This window comes from Aotus nancymaae, unplaced genomic scaffold, assembly GCF_030222135.1.
Source record: "Aotus nancymaae isolate 86718 unplaced genomic scaffold, 86718_ANA_hifiasm-v0.15.2.pri h1tg000040l, whole genome shotgun sequence".
Lineage (NCBI taxonomy): Eukaryota > Metazoa > Chordata > Mammalia > Primates > Aotidae > Aotus > Aotus nancymaae.
The window spans coordinates 50,824,296-50,843,407 of record NW_026988454.1 but is presented as its reverse complement, the minus strand read 5'-3'; the positions used below and the strand labels follow the sequence as shown (position 1 = coordinate 50,843,407).

Genomic DNA, 19,112 nt, shown 5'->3' with positions numbered 1-19,112 from the left:
CCCTCCACTAACGCACGACTCGCTCGCTCCTCACAGCACAACTTGGATCAAAGTCTCAGACCCCTAAAGGTCTATCGCTTGGTGTCGCCATTCTTTGTACTTTGTCTTCATGGCAGGGGACCAGGAGTTCTCAGCTTTCCAAGCAAGACTGGTCTAGGTCGGATTGGCTGTGATAGAACGAGGGGCAGGGGTTATACCGAATCACAAAGCTAGGATTTTCATCTCTCTCTTACTCCGCCTTCGAATCCTGGCAACAGGCGTGCTTTGTTTTTCTTAGAGAAACCCGGCCTGGGGTTGCTATGGAGATAGGACGCGGCAACTTACAGAGCAACCAGGATCCAGAAATCGCTTAAGAGACTGCGGCAAAGTAACTGAACTGAGTTGCCTTCTTCCATATTTTCACTCCTTCTTCATCCAGAACATTGCTTCTCGAACTCCTTCCATGGAAGAGTCAACATCCCCGAAGCAAGAAAAAGAAAACCAAGAACTAGGGGAAGCAAGGCGGTCTTGGGAAGTAAAGACAGCAGCTTCTCCCCAATATTCTGAGCCTGCGTCGTTTGAGCCCTTGGAGGCTAAGCAGGGGCTAGAAACTGGACGCCAGTCCAGAAGCAGCCGTTCTTGGAGCCCCCAGTCTGGAGCCAGGACGTCTCTGGGTGGTCCCGCTGGACCAGAAACATCATCACCTGCTCCTCTCTCTCCGCAGGAGTCCTCTTCCACTCCTTCTCCCCTGGCTCCGGCCATACAAGACCTCGCGGCACCACCTCAGTCAGACAGGACAACTAGTGTGATTCCTGAAGCTTGGACACCTTATCCTGATCCTTTGGAACAATCATCTGATAAAAGAGAATCAACTCCTCATCACACAAGCCAATCAGAGGGAAACACCTTTCAACAGTCTCAGCAACCCAAACCCCACCTGTGTGGACCAAGGACCGTGAGCTATAACAACGCTAACCAGAAAGAGCTGAGATTTGACGTTTTCCAGGAGGAAGACTCAAACAGTGACTATGATTTACACCAGCCTGCCACCGGTGGCTCTGAAGTGGCCCCCAGCATGCTTGAGACCACCATTCAGAATGCTAAGGCTTACCTGCTGAAGACTAGTAGCAAGTCGGGCTTAAATCTGTAAGTCTTAGACAAAAGAGAAAAGCTTGGCAAAGCAAGAGGGTGTGTGAGTATCTCTGTGTGAGAGTGTGTTTCTGTGGGTGAATCAAAATATATTTGAAAAGAGTGTAGTAGTAAAAGAGAGTTAATGACATAACTCTTTGGATCACATGACTCAAAACAGGTCATTAATGGAGATTTTTATATCTTGTTTTTCTTAACCTTTTTTTTCTTTCCTTTTTCTTCTAGCTTCTTTAAAGGCCCTAGGCACACAAAAAGTAAAACTTAGGAATTGTGGAGTCTCAGGCTTGAAAGAGACAATGAAGAGCATAAAGTCCCAGCATCTCTCCAGAATGCTTGTGAAAAATAATTGTCTACCAGTGAAAGCAATCACATGTCTCTAATCTGTAGGTTCTAGTGCTTGCATGGCTTTTGAGTTCCCAACCCAGCCAGTGATAGGGTGACCACCATCTCAGTTAGGCTGAGCACTGAAAGTTCTTTATGCTAAAAAACCCCTTAGTCCTCGCAAACGGAGAATTGGTCACTACACAAGCCACCTGGAACACATGCCATTTTATTCAAGTCTCTTAAAATGTGATGATCAATAGTTTATGTATGTTCTGCCCATCCCATTATAGCTTTAATTTTAGAACTTGTGACAAGTATAGATTTCTATAGATTTTTGCTTCCAGAGTTAATCATAGGGTCAATAGAATTTTAGGGCTAGAAGGGATTTTGGAAATAATCTAATACAACTCATTTGTTTTTTTAAATGAGGAGACCAAGTCATGGAGAACCTAATTTGCTCAAGATTCCAGTGGCTCACAACACTTACCGACTCTTATCTCTCCCTCCATCACTAAGATCCAGCCCCATGGCTGTTCCCTCTTCCCAGAAGGCTTCTTTTCTAAGTCTTTGCCTGGCTGGCTCCTCATTCTTCAGAACTCAACTTCCACAGAACACTACTAAAAAGCTTATTCTTTTCCTTCCTAGCATTTAATGTCATTTATAAGTTTGTATACAGAGAGATAGATAGACTTGTATTTTAATGTCTGACTCTCCCACTAGATTGCAGGCCTCTAGAGAGCAGAGACTCTGAATTTTGTATACCACTATATACTTAGTGCCTACCACAATGCTAGCAACTATGAATTGAGTAAGAATAAATTAATGCTTTTTCTATTCTCTACTCTACAACAATCAACATGGAAGACTTATTTTTGTTGTTGGTGGTGGTAATTTTGTCTTTGTTTTGAGATGGAGTCTGCTGTATTGCCCAGGCTGGAGTGTATTGGCGCGAACTTGGCTCACTGCAGCCTCTGCCTCCCAGGTTCAAGGGATTCTCCTATCTCAGCCTCCCAAGTAACTGGGATTACAGGTGTGAGCCACCGGCCCAGTCTCCACACAGAAGACTTCTGTGATAAAATGTTTGGGGTTCTGTTTTCCCATCCACAAGGAAGCAATCACTTCTGCAGTGGGCACCAACTAGGTGTTCTCCAATTCAATTCCAACATATCCACCTTGAGATAGCATTAGATCACACAGGTTGAGGGCTCAATCCCACAAGACTGCCCACACTTCCAATGCCAATCATAAGCACCAGGCTGATTAACCTGTGCTTCTGACCGACCAGCTATAAATTAGGGATCCCACAGCTCCCTCGGGTTTAATTTGCTGGAGTGGCTCACAGAACTCAGGGAAACACTAACGTTTACTGGTTTATTATAAAGGATATTACAAAGGATACATATGAAAAGGTATACAGAGCAGGATATTGGGGAAGGAGTGCAAAGCTTCCATGCCCTCTCTGGGAAGGCCACCCTTCAGCAACCTCCATGTGTTCAGCTATCCAGATGCTCCCCGAAACCTGTTTTCTTGGGCTTTTTATGAAGATGTTATTGGATAGGCATGATTGATGACTGTGTAGAAATGTGACTTACAGGGGTATAATCTAATGCTAATAGACTGAGTGGGGAAACCCAGCAAGGCCCATCCAGATTTTCTTGGCATCTCTGGAGCATTCTTTCCTCCTTGATATGGAGCAGGACCTCTTTTGAAATCGGGGTCTTATGACCTTCAGTCGGACAAAGTAGCTCAGAGAATTTCATTATGGCCAGGCATGGAGAAAGATTAGAGTATATTTTTAGTTTCTAAGGCCTATGTTGGGGAGAAATGAAAAGAGGTATGGGACTTACAAGTCAGAAACTGTGGATGAAAACCAGTGTATATAAATCGTAATTCCCAAGTTCTCACCATAATCTATTGGGGTGCTTCCTGATTAATCAGTAAATATTAATTAAATGCCTACTGAATATACAATGTGGCAAATATTTGCAGCTACTACAAGGCTTTAAGATATGTGAAATATAATTTTAAAGTCTAATGAAGAAAAAAATGATGTGAGAAATCTCATGAAATCTGAGATCAGTTTGAAATATTATTAGTTAATATTTTAAACTACAATTTTCCTAAGTTTCAAGAATGTAATTTGCTACCCAGTAGTAGACGCTACTTGAATTTCTGATATAAACTTCTTGTCATAATGCCCTGTGTTAGATAAGAAGCATGAATTTACAAACTGTTAAAATTGCAAAGGAACACGTTAGAAATACTTGTGAGTTCACTAACAATTTAAAACTGAATGCAAAAGCATGAGAAATTTTTCGTTATTGAATTATTTTATAATTAATATTACTTAAATATCTAAATATAATATTATTTCCAAATGATGTCTCTGAGGTAATAAGTGAATATTTTCCTAATATTCACTGTTATCCTCTAAGTACTTTAGTGCCTGAAGTTTAAAATTACTTAGTAAAGGATGATTTTAACTCCATTTCTTATATGCAGATCTGATTTGACAGCCATAAAAGCTATTTTTCATGGCAATTAAAACAATCTTTGACTGAAATATGGAATCTGAAAGTGGTTTTTCATCATTGAACTAAAAGGCTATAGGAAAAAATTGCCTCCTCCTTTTCTTACATTTAAAAAAATAAATTATTAATCATCCCTAATAGAAACAACTATAATTGTAAATTAAAACCTAATAAACATATTTCATAATTTGAAACAAAGGCATTTTCAGGTGTGTACTTGAAGAAAACACATATATGTGTTATACTGAAACCTGAAAAAGGAAATGAAAATTTAGACTTAGAGTCCCTGATTTGATACCATCCACAGCCGCTGTTGAAGCAAATCAAACCCTTTCATTGTTAACCCAGCTACTGCCTGATAACCAGTAATGTTTTTAGTCTGGAGTCTTCTCCATGAGTTGTCCTTTTCTTTTCTTTTTGAGATCGAGTCTCACTTTGTCACCAATGCTAAAGTGCAGTGGCACGATCTCTGCTTACTGCAACCTCCGCCTCCTGGGTTCAAGTGATTCTCCTGCCTCAGCATCTCAAGTAGCTGGGATTACGGGTCCCTGCCATCACGCCTGGCTAATTTTTGTTTTTGTAATAGAGATGGAGTTTCACCATGTTGGCCAGGCTGGTCTCAAACTCCTGACCTCAGGTGGTCCACCAACCTCAGCCTCCCAAAGTGCTGGGATTAAAGGCATGAGCCACTGCCCCCGGCCTTCTCCATGAGTTTCAACAGTGCATGAATATTAAGGAAGTTTGATAAGTTTTAAAGAAACTCCTAGTCAAAGCATTTCTGTTCATTTAAAAGAATTATTTGAGGAAGGAATTATATATTCTTCAAATACTGTATAATATTTTAACTGCCCTTTATGTTGATTTCCCATATCATCTATTTCTTTTTTTTTTTGCCACTTCTGAGGTTGTTAGATAAATATAGACATTAAATGAAAAAGAAAAAACAAAAAAATATAGCTTAGGTCAATTAATAGAAAGTAGGCAATTATTGAACATCAATTTATTTGTTTCACTATAATTAGAGAGGGGATATATAAAGCCCTAATCTTGGCTGTGAAGAACCTAATGCAGTTGCTGAATAGGAAATATATGATGTATAAAATTTCAGAGCAGCATATCAGTGTTCTCAGAAAAAACTCCTCTGAACTGGGGAAGGATGATTTTGGGAAATGATTCGAATGCTAAGTCCCTAAGAATGAAAGGAGTTTTAAATTATTTTTTGAGAGAGATTATATATATGCTTCACAGCAAGCAAAAGCTCCCAGGTAGAACTTAGCAAATGTATGAAAGTATTTTTATTAGGAAGTCTAATTGAACTAATAATTAGAAACAAAGTTGGAGAGATACGATGTGTATCCGCGAGAGAAGCAATTTATGCAAATATCCACATTGAACAGAGGAGTTTCTCCTTAAGAAAAGAGCACTTTGACAGGACACAGGAGCACTTTGACAGGCATTTTGGCCTCTTAAATAGTAAATTCACTTTGTAATTTTGGTATTTGAAAAATTAAACACTAGCAGTTATATATAAAATGTAATGAATTACAGAGAGGATAGAGGCAATTTCATTAATTCACTTGTGAAATAAAAAAGCTAGGGCAGTGTTTCTAATAGAATAGAACAAAACATTAGAGTGTGTCACATTTCAATATAGGTAAGTAATATTTAATGGCACTTTTTTGTTGTGTGTAAGTGGATGTTACAATATGAAATGCAAGATGATCTGAGAAACACTGAAGTGGACAATTGTCTTTAAAATAGAATGGAAAGGAAGAAAACAGATCTTAAAGACAGAATCAACAGGATTAGAAATCAAATTGGATTTGGTGAAGGCAGGGGAAGGGGAATGGAAAAGAAGTTATTGTGTAAGGGTGAAAAATAATGTTAATCACTTTAAAATATATATACCAAAAGATGTTTTAAAAACATTCCAAAAGATTGTAATTTCGGAAATAAAATGTGAAAATGTACCTGAGAGGGAATATATATTATGCTCTAAAATGTTTTTCTTTAATATCTTAAACATCCTTATCATACTGGAATCATTTCCTAAGGAAAACCCTGGGATAGGTTATTCCTGGCATAGTAGAAATTGCCTAAGTGTTTATCCTCTGAAAATCTCTGAAGACTTCAAGTAATTGAAGTTCCCTAAAAACAAACTGAGTCTGCATTAAATGCTTCTTCAAATGCTCTTGACATGTATATTATCTGGAATTTTCTCTGTTTGGACAGATATGATCATCTTTCTAATATGTTGACCAAGATATTAGATGAGCGTCCTGAAAATGCTGTTGACATCATTGAAAATATTAGCCAAGATGTGAAGATGGCACATTTTAGTAAAAAATTTGATTCACTCCAAAATGCGAATGAGATGCTTCCAACATATGAAATAGCAGAAAAGCAAAAGGCTCTTTTTCTCCAGGTACATTTGGAAGGAGTTGACCAAGAATTAGAAGATGAAATAGTAAGTCACTACTATAAATTTTAATAATTAAATGTTAGGATTCTATTTTGGACAAATGGCTGTGGCTTTAAATCTATACAATTTATGCCAACTGTATTTTATAGCTTTTTTTTTTTTTTTTTTTTTTTTTTTTTTTTTTTTTTTTGAGACAGGCACCCAGGCTGGAGTGCAATGGTGTGATCTTGGCTCACTGCAGCCTCTGCATCCCAGGGTCAAGCGATTCTCCTGCCTCAGCCTCCTGAGTAGTTGAGAATTCAGGCAAGCACCACCATGCCCAGCTAATTTTTGTAGTTTTAGTAGAGATGAGGTTTTGCCCTATTGGCCAGGCTAGTCTCAAACTCCTGACCTCAAGTGATCCACCTGCCTTGGCCTCCCAAAGTGTTGGGATTTCCAAACATAAGCCACTGCACTTGGCCCTTATAGCTTCTTACATAGTACTCACATTTTATTTTTAAAAATATCTTCAAGACTTTTTAAATCAACCTCATTTCATACTACTTATTTCCTTGATTAGGGGTGTCTTGTATTTTCATACGTCTTTTAGTATTTTACAAGCTCTAACAGATTGTTATATGTTTGTATCCTAAGCTTCTTGAGATTAGAGAAAAAAACTTCTCCACATTTTACATTCTCCAAGGTGCCTGGTACAGATCTGGATGGTAGCTATTTTTTACGAAACACTCTTTGAATCATGAATAAATGTTAGATTTAAAAAATAAGATTTTAAATCAAGTTCCATATTTTCCCCTTTATTAGAAAATTTAGAAGTACTTCTAAAGTCTTTTGTATTTTCTTCTAAGACAAGCTCCTCATATTATGACTTGATATTACGTATATTATATCAGTGGGACATTATACAAGAGGAGAGGAGTAAAATGCTTTTAATCTTCATAGACAAAATGTCGAAAACATTTAGAGAAAAAGTTGGTGACAGGGGAAAAAAGCTATAATTAGAGAATAGAATCTTGTACCTCACAGAAATTTTAACTCTAAATATTTCAAAATAGTATTGACTATTCTGTTTCCTAAATACTCATATACTTGTAATTTATACCCATCTGCTGAACTTAATGTTCTGTTACCTCTAGATTTAAGATGTGTCTATATACTTTCAAATTTGATGTTTGAAGTAAGGTATTTTCAAAATAACTTTCTGACAGGGAAAAGATAAGAGAGATAGTAGATGCTCTCTCTAGGCTAAGCAGCCTATGAGGAGAGACCCAACTGATGCAGTGAGATCCGTAGTACTCATACAGAAGGAACAGGTGATAGGTGTCAAGGAGTTGACATCGGACAGTTTCAACAAGGTGGCAGTTGGTTATGTAGCCATATCCAGTGATGAGGAGTCTGGGAGCAAACAGCATATGGAGATGAGGCAAATAGGCAGGGATTCCCATGCAGGAGTTAGTCAAAGAAAGTTCAGACTCCAGCGTAAGAATGGGTGCTCTTTATAGGCACAGCATTAAAAGGTACGGCTTTACATCCCAAAACTAGGATATGGGGTAAGAATACAAATAAGCTGTTTTGATCCTGGGACCTGGGGCCTTTAACTGGATTCCATAAGTCTTCCTAATAAGGGATAAGATTGGCTTTAGAGCCTGGAACAGCTGAGTCATCAGGTGAAGATTAAAAGCTCTACCTCAGAAAGTAGAAAGATGCAGGAAGAGGCAAAGAGGTCTCTGAAGTATTGAAATGTGAATTACATGACCAAGCTTGTCTCTGACTTTTATGTTTAGAGTGTTCATGTTTTATTCCTGCCTTTGACCACACCAGAATTCATTTGCTTAGTCTTCAGCATTCATTTATTCGTTTACCCATTTATTCATACACAATGTGACTACTGTATACCAAGTACTGAGATATACATGTGAAAAATACTTTTCTGACTTTAAGTTGCTTACAGTTTAGAGAAAGGCAAAAAGAGACTGGTAAGCCGTTTGATTAGTGCAATAAAGAGATAGGCTCATATGATGGAGTAAACATGGTCTTTGGAGGTAGCCAGATCTGAATTAGAATCTTAGTTCAACTAGCTTACTAGTTGTGTGATTTTGAGCAAGACGCAAAACTTTCCAAGCCTTAAGGATAGTCAAATGGCAAAAACCTGAGGAGTAGAGGTAGTATATATAAAGGATTCGGCCTATAATAGGAACTTAATAGTAGCAATTATTATTACATTGTTTTGACAACATGATAAATGACAATGGAACAACTAACTCTGCTACTGGTAATTGGGCAAGATTATAGTGGAGGCAATATTTCATTTGGGCCATGAAGGATAAGTAGGAGTTCACTAGGTGAAGACTCTTAGAAATTAAATTTTTAGAAAAAAGAACCGTGAAATAATCAGGAAAGATTATTTAATGTTTGGAAAAGTAGAGTATGGATTGAGGGAGTGAATGATGGAAATGAAGCATAGTGCTTAAAGCCAGATTGTACTTTGTACATTGATAAGTAATTTCTTTCTTGTAAACAGTGAGAAGTTTTTTAATGGAGGAGAATAGCATGGTCTGAATTCTGGTTTAGAGAGATAACTCTGATCATAACATGAAAAATAACCAAAAAAGAGTCGGGTGCGGTGGCTCACGCCTGTAATCCCAGCACTTTGGGAGGCCGAGGTGGGTGGATCATCTGTGGTCAGAAGTTCGAGACCACCCTGGCCAACATGGTAAAACCCCATCTTTTTTTTTAAAAAAAAAAAAAAAAGGAAAGAAAAATAACCAAAAAAGAAAGAATGGGTCAAGGAGGAGAGCATTGGAAGCTTTCTGCTATAGCACAAGTAGTGAGGATGGTGGCTAATAGAGTATAAATGAATATAAGAGAAGAAAATAATGCCAACACATGTTTATGTGCTAGAATCAATAGGAATCTAACTATTTAAATATGAAAGGTCAAGGGAGTCAGGAAGCAAGGATGGCCGAACTTTCTGGTGTGAGAAATTGAGATGTCACTGGCGAGGAACGAGTATGTAGAAAAAAGAGAAAACTTTGAGAGAAATGTGAATTAAATATTAAACTGAGGTATCTGTAGAATACTCGAGTGAAATTTCTCATAGGTGGCTAGAAATATGTGTAGAATATGGGAGAAAAGTCAGAGTTAGAGAAATTTTAAACAGCCACCTGTCACTTGAAGTGATGTGGAGAACTCTTCCAAGCATAAAGTATTGAGTGATGTGATAACTGAAAAGGATATTTTAAAAACATTACAACATTTGCAGCTCAAGAAATAAAGAATCAATCAAAGAGACTTAAGATAGAATAGTTCTAGAGGCCCAAGTAGGATCAAGAGTGAGTGGTAGAGCAATGCCAAGGAAAGAGTTTTACGATCCTACATGAAAGAGATGAGGATTTTAAAAAGTCATTATACTTATTTTGACATTACAATTATAATATAAATAAGAGCATATCATTTGTAAGAATAGCAGAGCTCTCAATTTCTTCATCTGGAGGATCAAGCTTTGCCTTGCAAGTTATCCCGACCTACAGTTCAAGTTCTTTCCTACATTTTCACAGATGTTTTTCTATGGTCCATTTGAGACTTTGCTTATTCATTTCTCTGGATTTCTTTTGTGGAATTTTTTATTTTTCTCTTTATTATTATAAATTCAAAATAATTTATTATAAGTAAGAGGAAGCATCTGACTACACTATGTCTTCCAGTATAGACATGAGCACTTTATTGTATGTTTCTTTTATTTATTCCATATATTACATTATACAGGATATTATATTAACTTTTAGTGATCCTATATATATAAAACCATATATTTAATAAATCTTTATCATTTTAAAATATATAGTAATATAGACATATGTAAAACCAGAGTTTCTTCTAAATATGTGTGTACATAGTTATTCTACATCTTATTTTAGGATAGTAAGGGAGTCACTTAAATATTTTTTATAAAACAGGAATTTTGAATTTTTATTATTCATAGTAATTACTAAACTTTCTCTACCTAAGATATACATATAAACAAGGTAGCTATTATATATTAATAAGTATAAGATACAAGAGAAGCTGTATTTATAAATAATGAGATAAGAATAGAAATTCAAGAATTATCATAGTTTGATCTAAATCTCTCTCTCTTTTTTTTTTTTGTGATGTAGTCTCGATCTGTTGCCTAGGCTGGAATGCAGTGGTGTGATCTTGGCTCACTGCAACCTCTGCCTCCTGGGTTCAAGTGATCCTCCTGCCTCAGCCTCCCAAGTAGCTGGGACTCAGGCAAACACCAGCATGCCCAGCTAATTTTTGCATTTTTAGTAGAGACAGAATCTTACCATGTTGGCCAGGCTAGTCTTGAACTCCTGATCTCAGGTGATCCACCCACCTCAGCCTCCCAAAGTGCTGGATTACAGGCATGAACTGCTGCGCTCAGCCAATTTGATCTAAATCTTGAGAGAAATGTCAAGGAAATGGTGGAGAAAGTAGAATATCAAGATATATAAAAAAGACAAGGGAGGTGAGGATTTGTCTTATTGATAAATTTTAACCACAGCATTTGTTTCCCCAGGTGGAAAATGCTCTTCCAAATGTAATGGAGTCAGCTTTTTATTTTGAACAAGCTGGAGTTGGTTTGGGCACAGATGAGACATACCGCATATTTCTTGCCCTCAAGCAGCTTACTGACACCCACCCAATCCAAAGATGCCGCTTCTGGGGAAAGATCTTGGGTCTGGAAATGAATTATATTGTAGCCGAAGTGGAATTTCGTGAGGGGGAAGATGAAGAGGAAGTGGAAGAGGAAGATGTAGCTGAAGAGAGGGACAATGGAGAAAGTGAAGCTGATGAAGATGAGGAAGATGAATTACCAAAGTCCTTTTACAAGGTCCCACAGGCTATACCAAAAGAAGAAAGTAGAACAGGTGCCAACAAATATGTCTATTTTGTTTGTAATGAACCAGGAAGACCATGGGTAAAGTTACCACCAGTTATACCTGCACAAATTGTTATTGCAAGAAAAATCAAGAAATTTTTCACTGGGCGATTGGATGCTCCCATCATAAGCTACCCACCTTTCCCAGGAAATGAGAGTAATTATTTACGAGCGCAAATTGCCCGAATTTCAGCAGGAACCCATGTCAGTCCTCTAGGATTCTATCAGTTTGGCGAAGAGGAAGGAGAGGAGGAGGAAGAGGTAGAAGGCGGTCGAAATAGCTTTGAGGAAAACCCTGATTTTGAAGGCATCCAAGTGATTGATCTAGTAGAAACCTTATCTAATTGGGTTCATCATGTACAGCATATTCTCTCTCAGGTAGGGACTTTGCAATTCTCAGCCTATCAGGCAATTAGCAATTATTCACTAAATTGTCACTAGAATGCACAAAGACATATAAAGTAAAGGCCTTTCGGTTCTATTTAATAGGCAGAAAATGAGATCATTAAAAATACAGCTAGCTGGGCACAGTGGCTCATGCCTGTAATCCCAGCACTTTGGGAGGCTGAGGCGGGTGGATCACGAGGTCAGGAGATCAAGACCATCCTGGCCAACATGGTGAAACCCCGTCTCTACTAAAAATACAAAAATTAGCCGGGTGTGGTGACAGACACCTGTAATTCCAGCTACTCTGGAGGCTGAGACAAGAGAATCGCTTGAACCCAGGAGACAAAGGTTGCAGTGAGCTGAGATTGCGCCACTGCATTCCAGCCTGGTGACATAGCGAGACTCCATCTCAAAAAAAGAAAGAAAAAAAAACCACAGCCCCAAACACAGAGTAATCTTTAACTACCAGGGTCTATATAACTGTCTATGTAATTGAGGATTCCAGGGATCTCCAAACAGATTTTATTTTCAAATAGAAAATAAAGCACATTCTTTTGTGGATTGTTTGACAGATGACATACAGATTTGGATTTGTGTGTTCTGAAATTACTCAGTTTTTTATATGTTTAATATGATGGTACATTAATTTTGAAAACTGTTCTTTAATTTTATCTCTATAATACATGTAGCGTTTATGCCAAGAACATAAGGGATTATAACAAAAACATAAAACAAGTAAACAGTGCTATATAGCAGTTATATAACACCTATTGTGCTAGGTGTGTGTATGTTTGTGTGTGTGTATATTTAATCTTCATAACAACCCCATGAAGCAGTATTATTATCCTTAATTTGCAGATGAGGAAATTGAAACAGAGAATTGAGGAAATGTGACAAAAGGAATATAGCTAATAAGGAACAGAATCAGATGTGAGTCTGCACAGAATGGACCCAATGCATCCACTTAACCCCTGTGCTATACTACCTCATCTGCAGGTAGAAAATCCTCATTACACTTTGACCTAGATAGGAGATACTCTTAGCTTTTTCTACAAAATGAGAAATTATAAACCGTAAACCTCTATAAAAAATCTTATTATCACATTTAAATGTTATTGGTAATAATAGTCATCAGAATAGCTTTAGCTCTCTCACATAAATTATTTACCACAAACCAGTAAAATATACTCTTATCTTTTTCACTAAGGTTCTGCTAATTTTAAAATATAAGTGATCATTTTAAAATACACATTCTGTGACTTCAAGAATTTGGCAAATTCTTAAATAGCATGGTCTTTTCCTTGAAACAACCTAGATCAAAATAGCCCTTGGAAAATGCATGTAGAATGAATGAATGAATGAATGAATGAATGATAAATTCCCACAGAGTGAAACCTCATCCTGATAATCGCTTGAATTCAAATGAATATTATGAAATTTTAAGATCCTCTTTAGCCTACTAAATCTTACATCACTGATTCCCAGGGTCGCTGTAACTGGTTCAACTCCATACAAAAAAATGAGGAAGAACAAGAGGAAGAAGATGAAGAAAAAGAAGAGCCTGACTACATAGAACAGGAAGTGGGGCCTCCTCTTTTGACACCAATCTCTGAAGATTCAGGTTATTTTACATAACTATTATCACACACAGACACACAAACAGTATAACATACTATGTGCATTATATAGTAAAAATGAGAGTTGGAAATCTGTAAAAAGTGGACAGGAGCCAAGGTCTCATCCTCTTCCCCTTCGTGTTTTGGGATGATAGAGAGCAAAGACTGTAGCTGGCCACATCAATGTTCTCTGACGGAGGTTGAAGGAATCGTGCAGAGAAGAAACATAAGTTGGCTGTAGCTCTTTCTCCTATATTATTCTTGTCTTGCATTCTGCAAACCATAAACAAATGGCACAGTTAAATATTCTTGGTCCTGGTTTTTAAAAACTCTACTCTCATTCCTATACTCTTGTTTCTTTCCCTTCAGTTTTGGAGTATTTGTGCTTGCAACCCTTGATCTCATTCATAATAATGATGTACTTTACATCAGGCCATCAAATATTATTTGCTCTGCCACATAAGTCTCCTCTCCCTTAATAAAACTTCTTGTCTTGGTTGCAAAAATGGAACTATATGTTCAAATTTCATTGTTCCAAAATATTCATGAAGTACTCTCCTGATTTTGTTAAGCTGATGTTTTTTCTTTCTATATTCAATATGTGTGTATCTGTGTGTGTGCATGTACGTGTGGATTTATAAAAATAGTTTACACCGTAGATTCTTGTCTAGTTAGGAATTATGCTTTTGCATTTCTCTTTGGGATCCAGAGATTCAGAATATACCCCCTTGGACAACACGGCTATCTTCAAATCTCATTCCACAATATGCTATTGCAGTCCTTCAATCCAACCTTTGGCCTGGAGCATATGCCTTCTCCAATGGCAAGTAAGTATCTGACCATTTACAAAGCCATTTCTGTGATTATTTAAGCTCTGGAAATTATAAATAATCACTAAAATGTTAAGCTACTATCGTTTTAACTCATCTTGGGCATACTATGTGTGTGGCATAAAATTTATTAAAATAACATCTGTGTTACACAATAAAACATCAAATTCAGGGCATTATAGAGTAATTCAGACTTCTGCCCTTTCATTTTAATTATCCAATTTGTTGAATAAAATACGGTTTTTCATTTATGATTATTTGGGTAATGACTTATTCATTCACTTAGTGGATTAATGGAGGTAATTCTAAGCAGTGTTTAAATTAGTTTAAATCTCAGATCATTTTTGTTGGAAATCTTGATAAAAGATAATTAAAATATGCTTTATTTAGGCTACTGCTTTCAAAGGAATTAAGATCAAGAGGATACTAAAAATAATTTTATCCCTCACCTAGAACATATACTTCTATTTGTCTTATGTTTCCATTTCTTTCTTAATAACCCAGTGTCAGAAACTTAGCTTATCTGGAGAGAAAGCTGATCTGCTAGGTGTTAGAGTAGCCATTAAAGCAACAAGCTAAAAATGAGAGTTAAGCCTTTAATCATTTACTGTGATAGTACAAGCACGAGAAAGCATTGACGTCCCCCTGTTCCATTTTCCCCCATGGAATGGCCCACTAGTGGAGGGCCAGGTGGATCGGCACAGATGTGGATATCATAGATGTGGAGGTCCTGGGGTCATCTCATTGACAAGGGAATCCTCAAATGGCTCCTGCAGTTTTACAGACCTGGAGACCAAGAAGAGGATGAGAGGGCTGAAAGTGAAAAAGTTCTGAGTTCAGAGCGCAGAGAAAGGAAGGGCTGGAAAGGCCTCTGCTGAAGGCTTCAGATAAAGAGACCTAGGAATGAAAGCACCTGGTCTAGTAATGCAAACTTTGAAGAGCATGACTGCGACTACCCATAAAGACAGCAATGCACTGGTTGTACTCCAAGTCTGGTGTGCCAGGTAAACTTTGTGATTGCCTATGGTCATGCCTAAAAAAATAACACATAGGTTTCTAACCACAAGCCCAACTCTTTGCCCAGTCTAGAGTGTGTAGGGTTAGCTATTTTTAAATCTTTCTAACTTTGTGGAAGGTAGTAACTTTTTTTTTTTCTCCTGAAAATGATTGAAGGAACAAAGGCTTTTGCTTGTGGTCTAGGTGTAGGGTACATTTTAACAGTGTCTGGCCCTGTGATTTTTAAAAACAGTTTGCATCAAAATAATTCCCTGTAGTAGAAGAATCATTGAGGAATATTTCACTTGTAGCATTTTACACGTATTGCTTTTTTAAATGATAGGACCATGATATTCAAAGCACTTTATTATTATAGAAGGGTCAATTTTTCTGAGAAATTATATAATGATCTTTTTTTTTTTTAACTTATAGAAAGTTTGAAAATTTCTACATAGGCTGGGGTCATAAGTATAGTCCAGACAATTATACGCCCCCAGTTCCACCACCAGTTTATCAAGAATACCCCAGTGGACCAGAAATTACAGAAATGGATGATCCTGGTGTGGAGGAGGAGCAGGCTTTCAGGGCTGCACAAGAAGCAGTTCTACTCGCAGCTGAGGAGAATGAAGAAACTGAGGAAGATAAAGATGAGGAAGATGATTATGACTAATAAACATAAAATTAGCCTGGTTTTGCATGACACTGATACACACACACCCCTTATGTGGGACTAATTTTACACATTTGTGTATGTGTGTATGTATATGTGTATGTGTATACATACCCATGTAAGAATTTTTTCATCTCCAAAATGTCAATCTTTAAAATATCAGGCTTGAAATTTCATAGGTAGAAATATTAGTATGTTTAATGAAAGATGCTCACGAGATTTTCCAGAGGCTAAATAACATGTGATCACATCATTGTTTTGAGGGTTATGGATAATGGAATATGTGCTTGTACATTCTTACTTTTAAAAGGTCTCAGGTTTCACATGGTCCAGGTGAGATAAAAAAATTAAGGCCAGGCACAGACAGTGGCTCACACCTGTAATCCCAGCACGTTGGGAGGCTGAGGCAGATGGATCATGAGGTCAGATTGAGACCATCCTGGCCAAGATGGTGAAACCCCATTTTTACTAAAATACAAAAAACTAGCTGGGCATGGTGGCATGCGCCTGTAGTCCCAGCTACTTGGGAAGCTGAGGGGAATCGCTTGAACCCATGAGTCGGAGGTTGCAGTGAGCCGAGATCGCGCCACTACACTCCAGCCTAGTGACAGAGCAAGACTCCATCTCAAAATATATGAACAAATAGTCTCAGGTTTAATTTCTAATATGACAAACACTGGAAGATATAACCCACAGGAAATTCTTGGAAACATCAATACTCTCAAGAGTGTCAAGTGATACAAAGACAAAAAATATTGATAGTCCCTATAGTATGTATTCTTAACCTTTATAAGAACTGATCTAGAGCATGTGTTCTTAAACCTTTGTAATTACCTATGGTGAGGCCTGTGATATTGTATGCAAACACTGTATAGTATATATATTCATTTTTCCTGCTGGAGATAGTGTCATAAATTTATCACCTGCTCAAAAACTGTAGGAACACTCAAATTTTTAACCCCTTTGTTACTTCTCAAAAAGCATTCTCAGACTCTTCCTTCATCCTACAGAAATTGATTTGAACTGATTGGGGAAAAATGATTTGTACAGATATGGTTGCTGGAGATAGCCACAGACTTGACTTATATTTTCTACCACTACTTCTCTAAAACATTATTTTCCCACACTAAAAAAGCATTTTTAAGTCCTGTATGTACCAGATATACCTGTGGCTATGACTAAAAACTAGGCACTGCTCTTGAAATCATAGAGCTTTCATTGAAGAGGGAGCTATAGAAAGGTAAATAGAAAAGTAAAATAGATTGCAATTTAGCAAGTATTGTGATACAAATATTACAGGTAACACAGAAGAGTGCTTCTCAAATTCTATAGTAATTTTGGTGAGTTAAAAAATAATTCCAAGTCATTACTGTTGTTTTTAAAAAATAAAATGACATATCAGTTCTCAGGGTCTATACTTACCTTGTCACAGACCTTCAGTTTGCAGATCACCGATCTGCACTTGGGAGTAACATTGTTGTCAAACACAAGCTGCACTGAATGCAGACTTCAGCAAGACAGGAAGCACTTCTAAGAGCCACCACCAGGTGGAGTGCTATAGGAGAAGGTTCTTGGCACCGGCTGCATCCTGGCAACACTTTTGGTTGAAAGGAATGAAATTTCAACTGTAAGAAGTGGTGAGAAATGAGCCTGCAGAGGTAAAGAGGGGCTAGAGGGTGTAGAGTCTGACTTTTACCCATAAACAGTAAAAAGAATTACACTAGAAAGTCATACAAACATTTGTGTCTGAGAACATCTTGGCTTCAGTGTAGATGGATGAGAGAATCCACACTTGAGACAAGGAAACCAGTTAGGAGGTTATCACATTATCTAAGTAACAGAAAATAGTGGCATGGAAACAGGATAACTGGCTGGGCAGGCTGGCTCACACCTGTAATCCCAGCACTTTGCGGGGCTGAGGTGGGTGGATCTGAGTTATAGACTAGTCTGGCCAACATGGCGAAACCCCGTCTCCACTGAAATACAAACATTGCCCGGGCATCATGGTGCATGCCTGTAATCACAGCTTCTCGGAAGGCTGAAAGCTGCAGTAAGCAGAGATCGCACCATTGCACGCCAGCCTGGGCAACAGAATGAGACTCCATCAAAAAAAGAAAGAAGAAAGAAAGAAGGAAGGAAGGAGGGAGGGAGGGAAGGAAGAAAAGGAAGGAAGGAAAGAAGGAAGGAAGGAAGGAAGGAAGGAAACAGGATAACTGCGTGGGGATATAAAGTAGAAAACTACGCCTGTAGCCCCATCCTCTCTGGGGGGCTGAGGTGTGAGGACCACTTGGAAGTAGGAGGTCAAGTGAGCTATGATCGTGCCACTGCACTCCAGCCTGGGTGACAGAGCAAGACAGTGTCTCAAAAACAAAACAAAACAAAAAAACAAAAAAAAAAAAATGGTTATCAGTCTGAAGGGCAGAACATTAGGAAAGATGGTTTCCAGAATTCAATTGGCAATACTATTTCATTCTTGAAGTGCAACTCTTTGTCTTTGTTGGCATACCTAAAATACATAAAACTTCATTCATGTTGGTTGTTACTCATTTTTTCATGACATAGTAGACATGTTCTTCTTTGTTGCTTCATATCCTCTTCCTTACCTACCCTGATTTTGTTTTGAGGAACTGCCTCTGTCCCATTAGATAGTCTCATGCCAATCAGATGTAACCTCTCTGGAAAATTATAGGCTCCTAACCAGATTGTTCCTTCTATAAATTAGACCATATTCTAATTTCCACAGTTGGCTTGGTTCCAGCTAAGTTCTACCCATGGACTGTAAGGTTCTGGTAATTTTTTGATGAATCACATTGACCAGGATTCTTGGTTGCAACCATACATGGCACATCCAACAAGAAGTGTAAAGTTTCTTTTCTACAGAACACATTCAACACAAGATGCTAAATCACAGCTGTAGAATGTAAACACTTAATAAAAGCAAATCCTTGTTTATAGAACTGTGCCTGTTAAATATTATTTCTAAGAAGTGAGGAAGAAATTTTATTATATGTGTTCTCTAAAAAAAGACAGGCGAATAGTTTAATGGTAGGAGCTTGGTTGGAAGTGAGATACCCTAGGTTCATATCCTGGATGAAGATTATTTTCTTGGGTATAACCTCTCAGGGCTTTAGCTTGCTTCTTCTGGGGCTAATAATAGTACTTGTCTCACAGAACTATTCTGAAGATTAAACAAAGTAATATATGTAAAATACTAAGAGTACCTAACAAAAGTAAAGACCCAATGAATATCAGCTTACAGCTTTAAAACTGGTTTCTAAAACATAGAT

At 37.6% G+C, this 19,112-nt stretch overlaps 1 protein-coding gene across 2 annotated transcripts; it reads left to right on the top strand.

Annotated features, from left to right (window-relative positions):
• The first annotated feature begins 289 nt into the window (after positions 1–289).
• Positions 290–16,726, top strand: RSPH4A (radial spoke head component 4A). Of its 2 annotated transcripts, XM_012460427.2 has the most exons (6): positions 290–1,125; positions 6,216–6,450; positions 10,964–11,704; positions 13,199–13,334; positions 14,039–14,156; positions 15,588–16,726. In XM_012460427.2, the coding sequence occupies exons 1-6, from the start codon at positions 443–445 to the stop codon at positions 15,823–15,825; spliced, it is 2,151 nt and encodes a 716-aa protein (XP_012315850.2). In that variant the 5' UTR covers positions 290–442; the 3' UTR covers positions 15,826–16,726. The 2 variants fall into 2 exon arrangements, with proteins under 2 accessions (XP_012315850.2, XP_012315851.2); XM_012460428.2 differs by lacking the exon at positions 13,199–13,334 and having other exon boundaries at positions 15,588–15,694.
• Positions 16,727–19,112: the final 2,386 nt, after the last annotated feature.

Excerpts from the sequence above, each read along its gene's own strand:
- RSPH4A (XM_012460427.2), top strand. The coding sequence starts at position 443 with ATGGAAGAGTCAACATCCCCGAAGCAAGAAAAAGAAAACCAAGAACTA. Across the intron at positions 6,451-10,963 it reads AAGAATTAGAAGATGAAATA|GTGGAAAATGCTCTTCCAAA; the intron begins GTAAGTCACTAC and ends TTGTTTCCCCAG. Across the intron at positions 13,335-14,038 it reads ACCAATCTCTGAAGATTCAG|AGATTCAGAATATACCCCCT; the intron begins GTTATTTTACAT and ends TTTGGGATCCAG.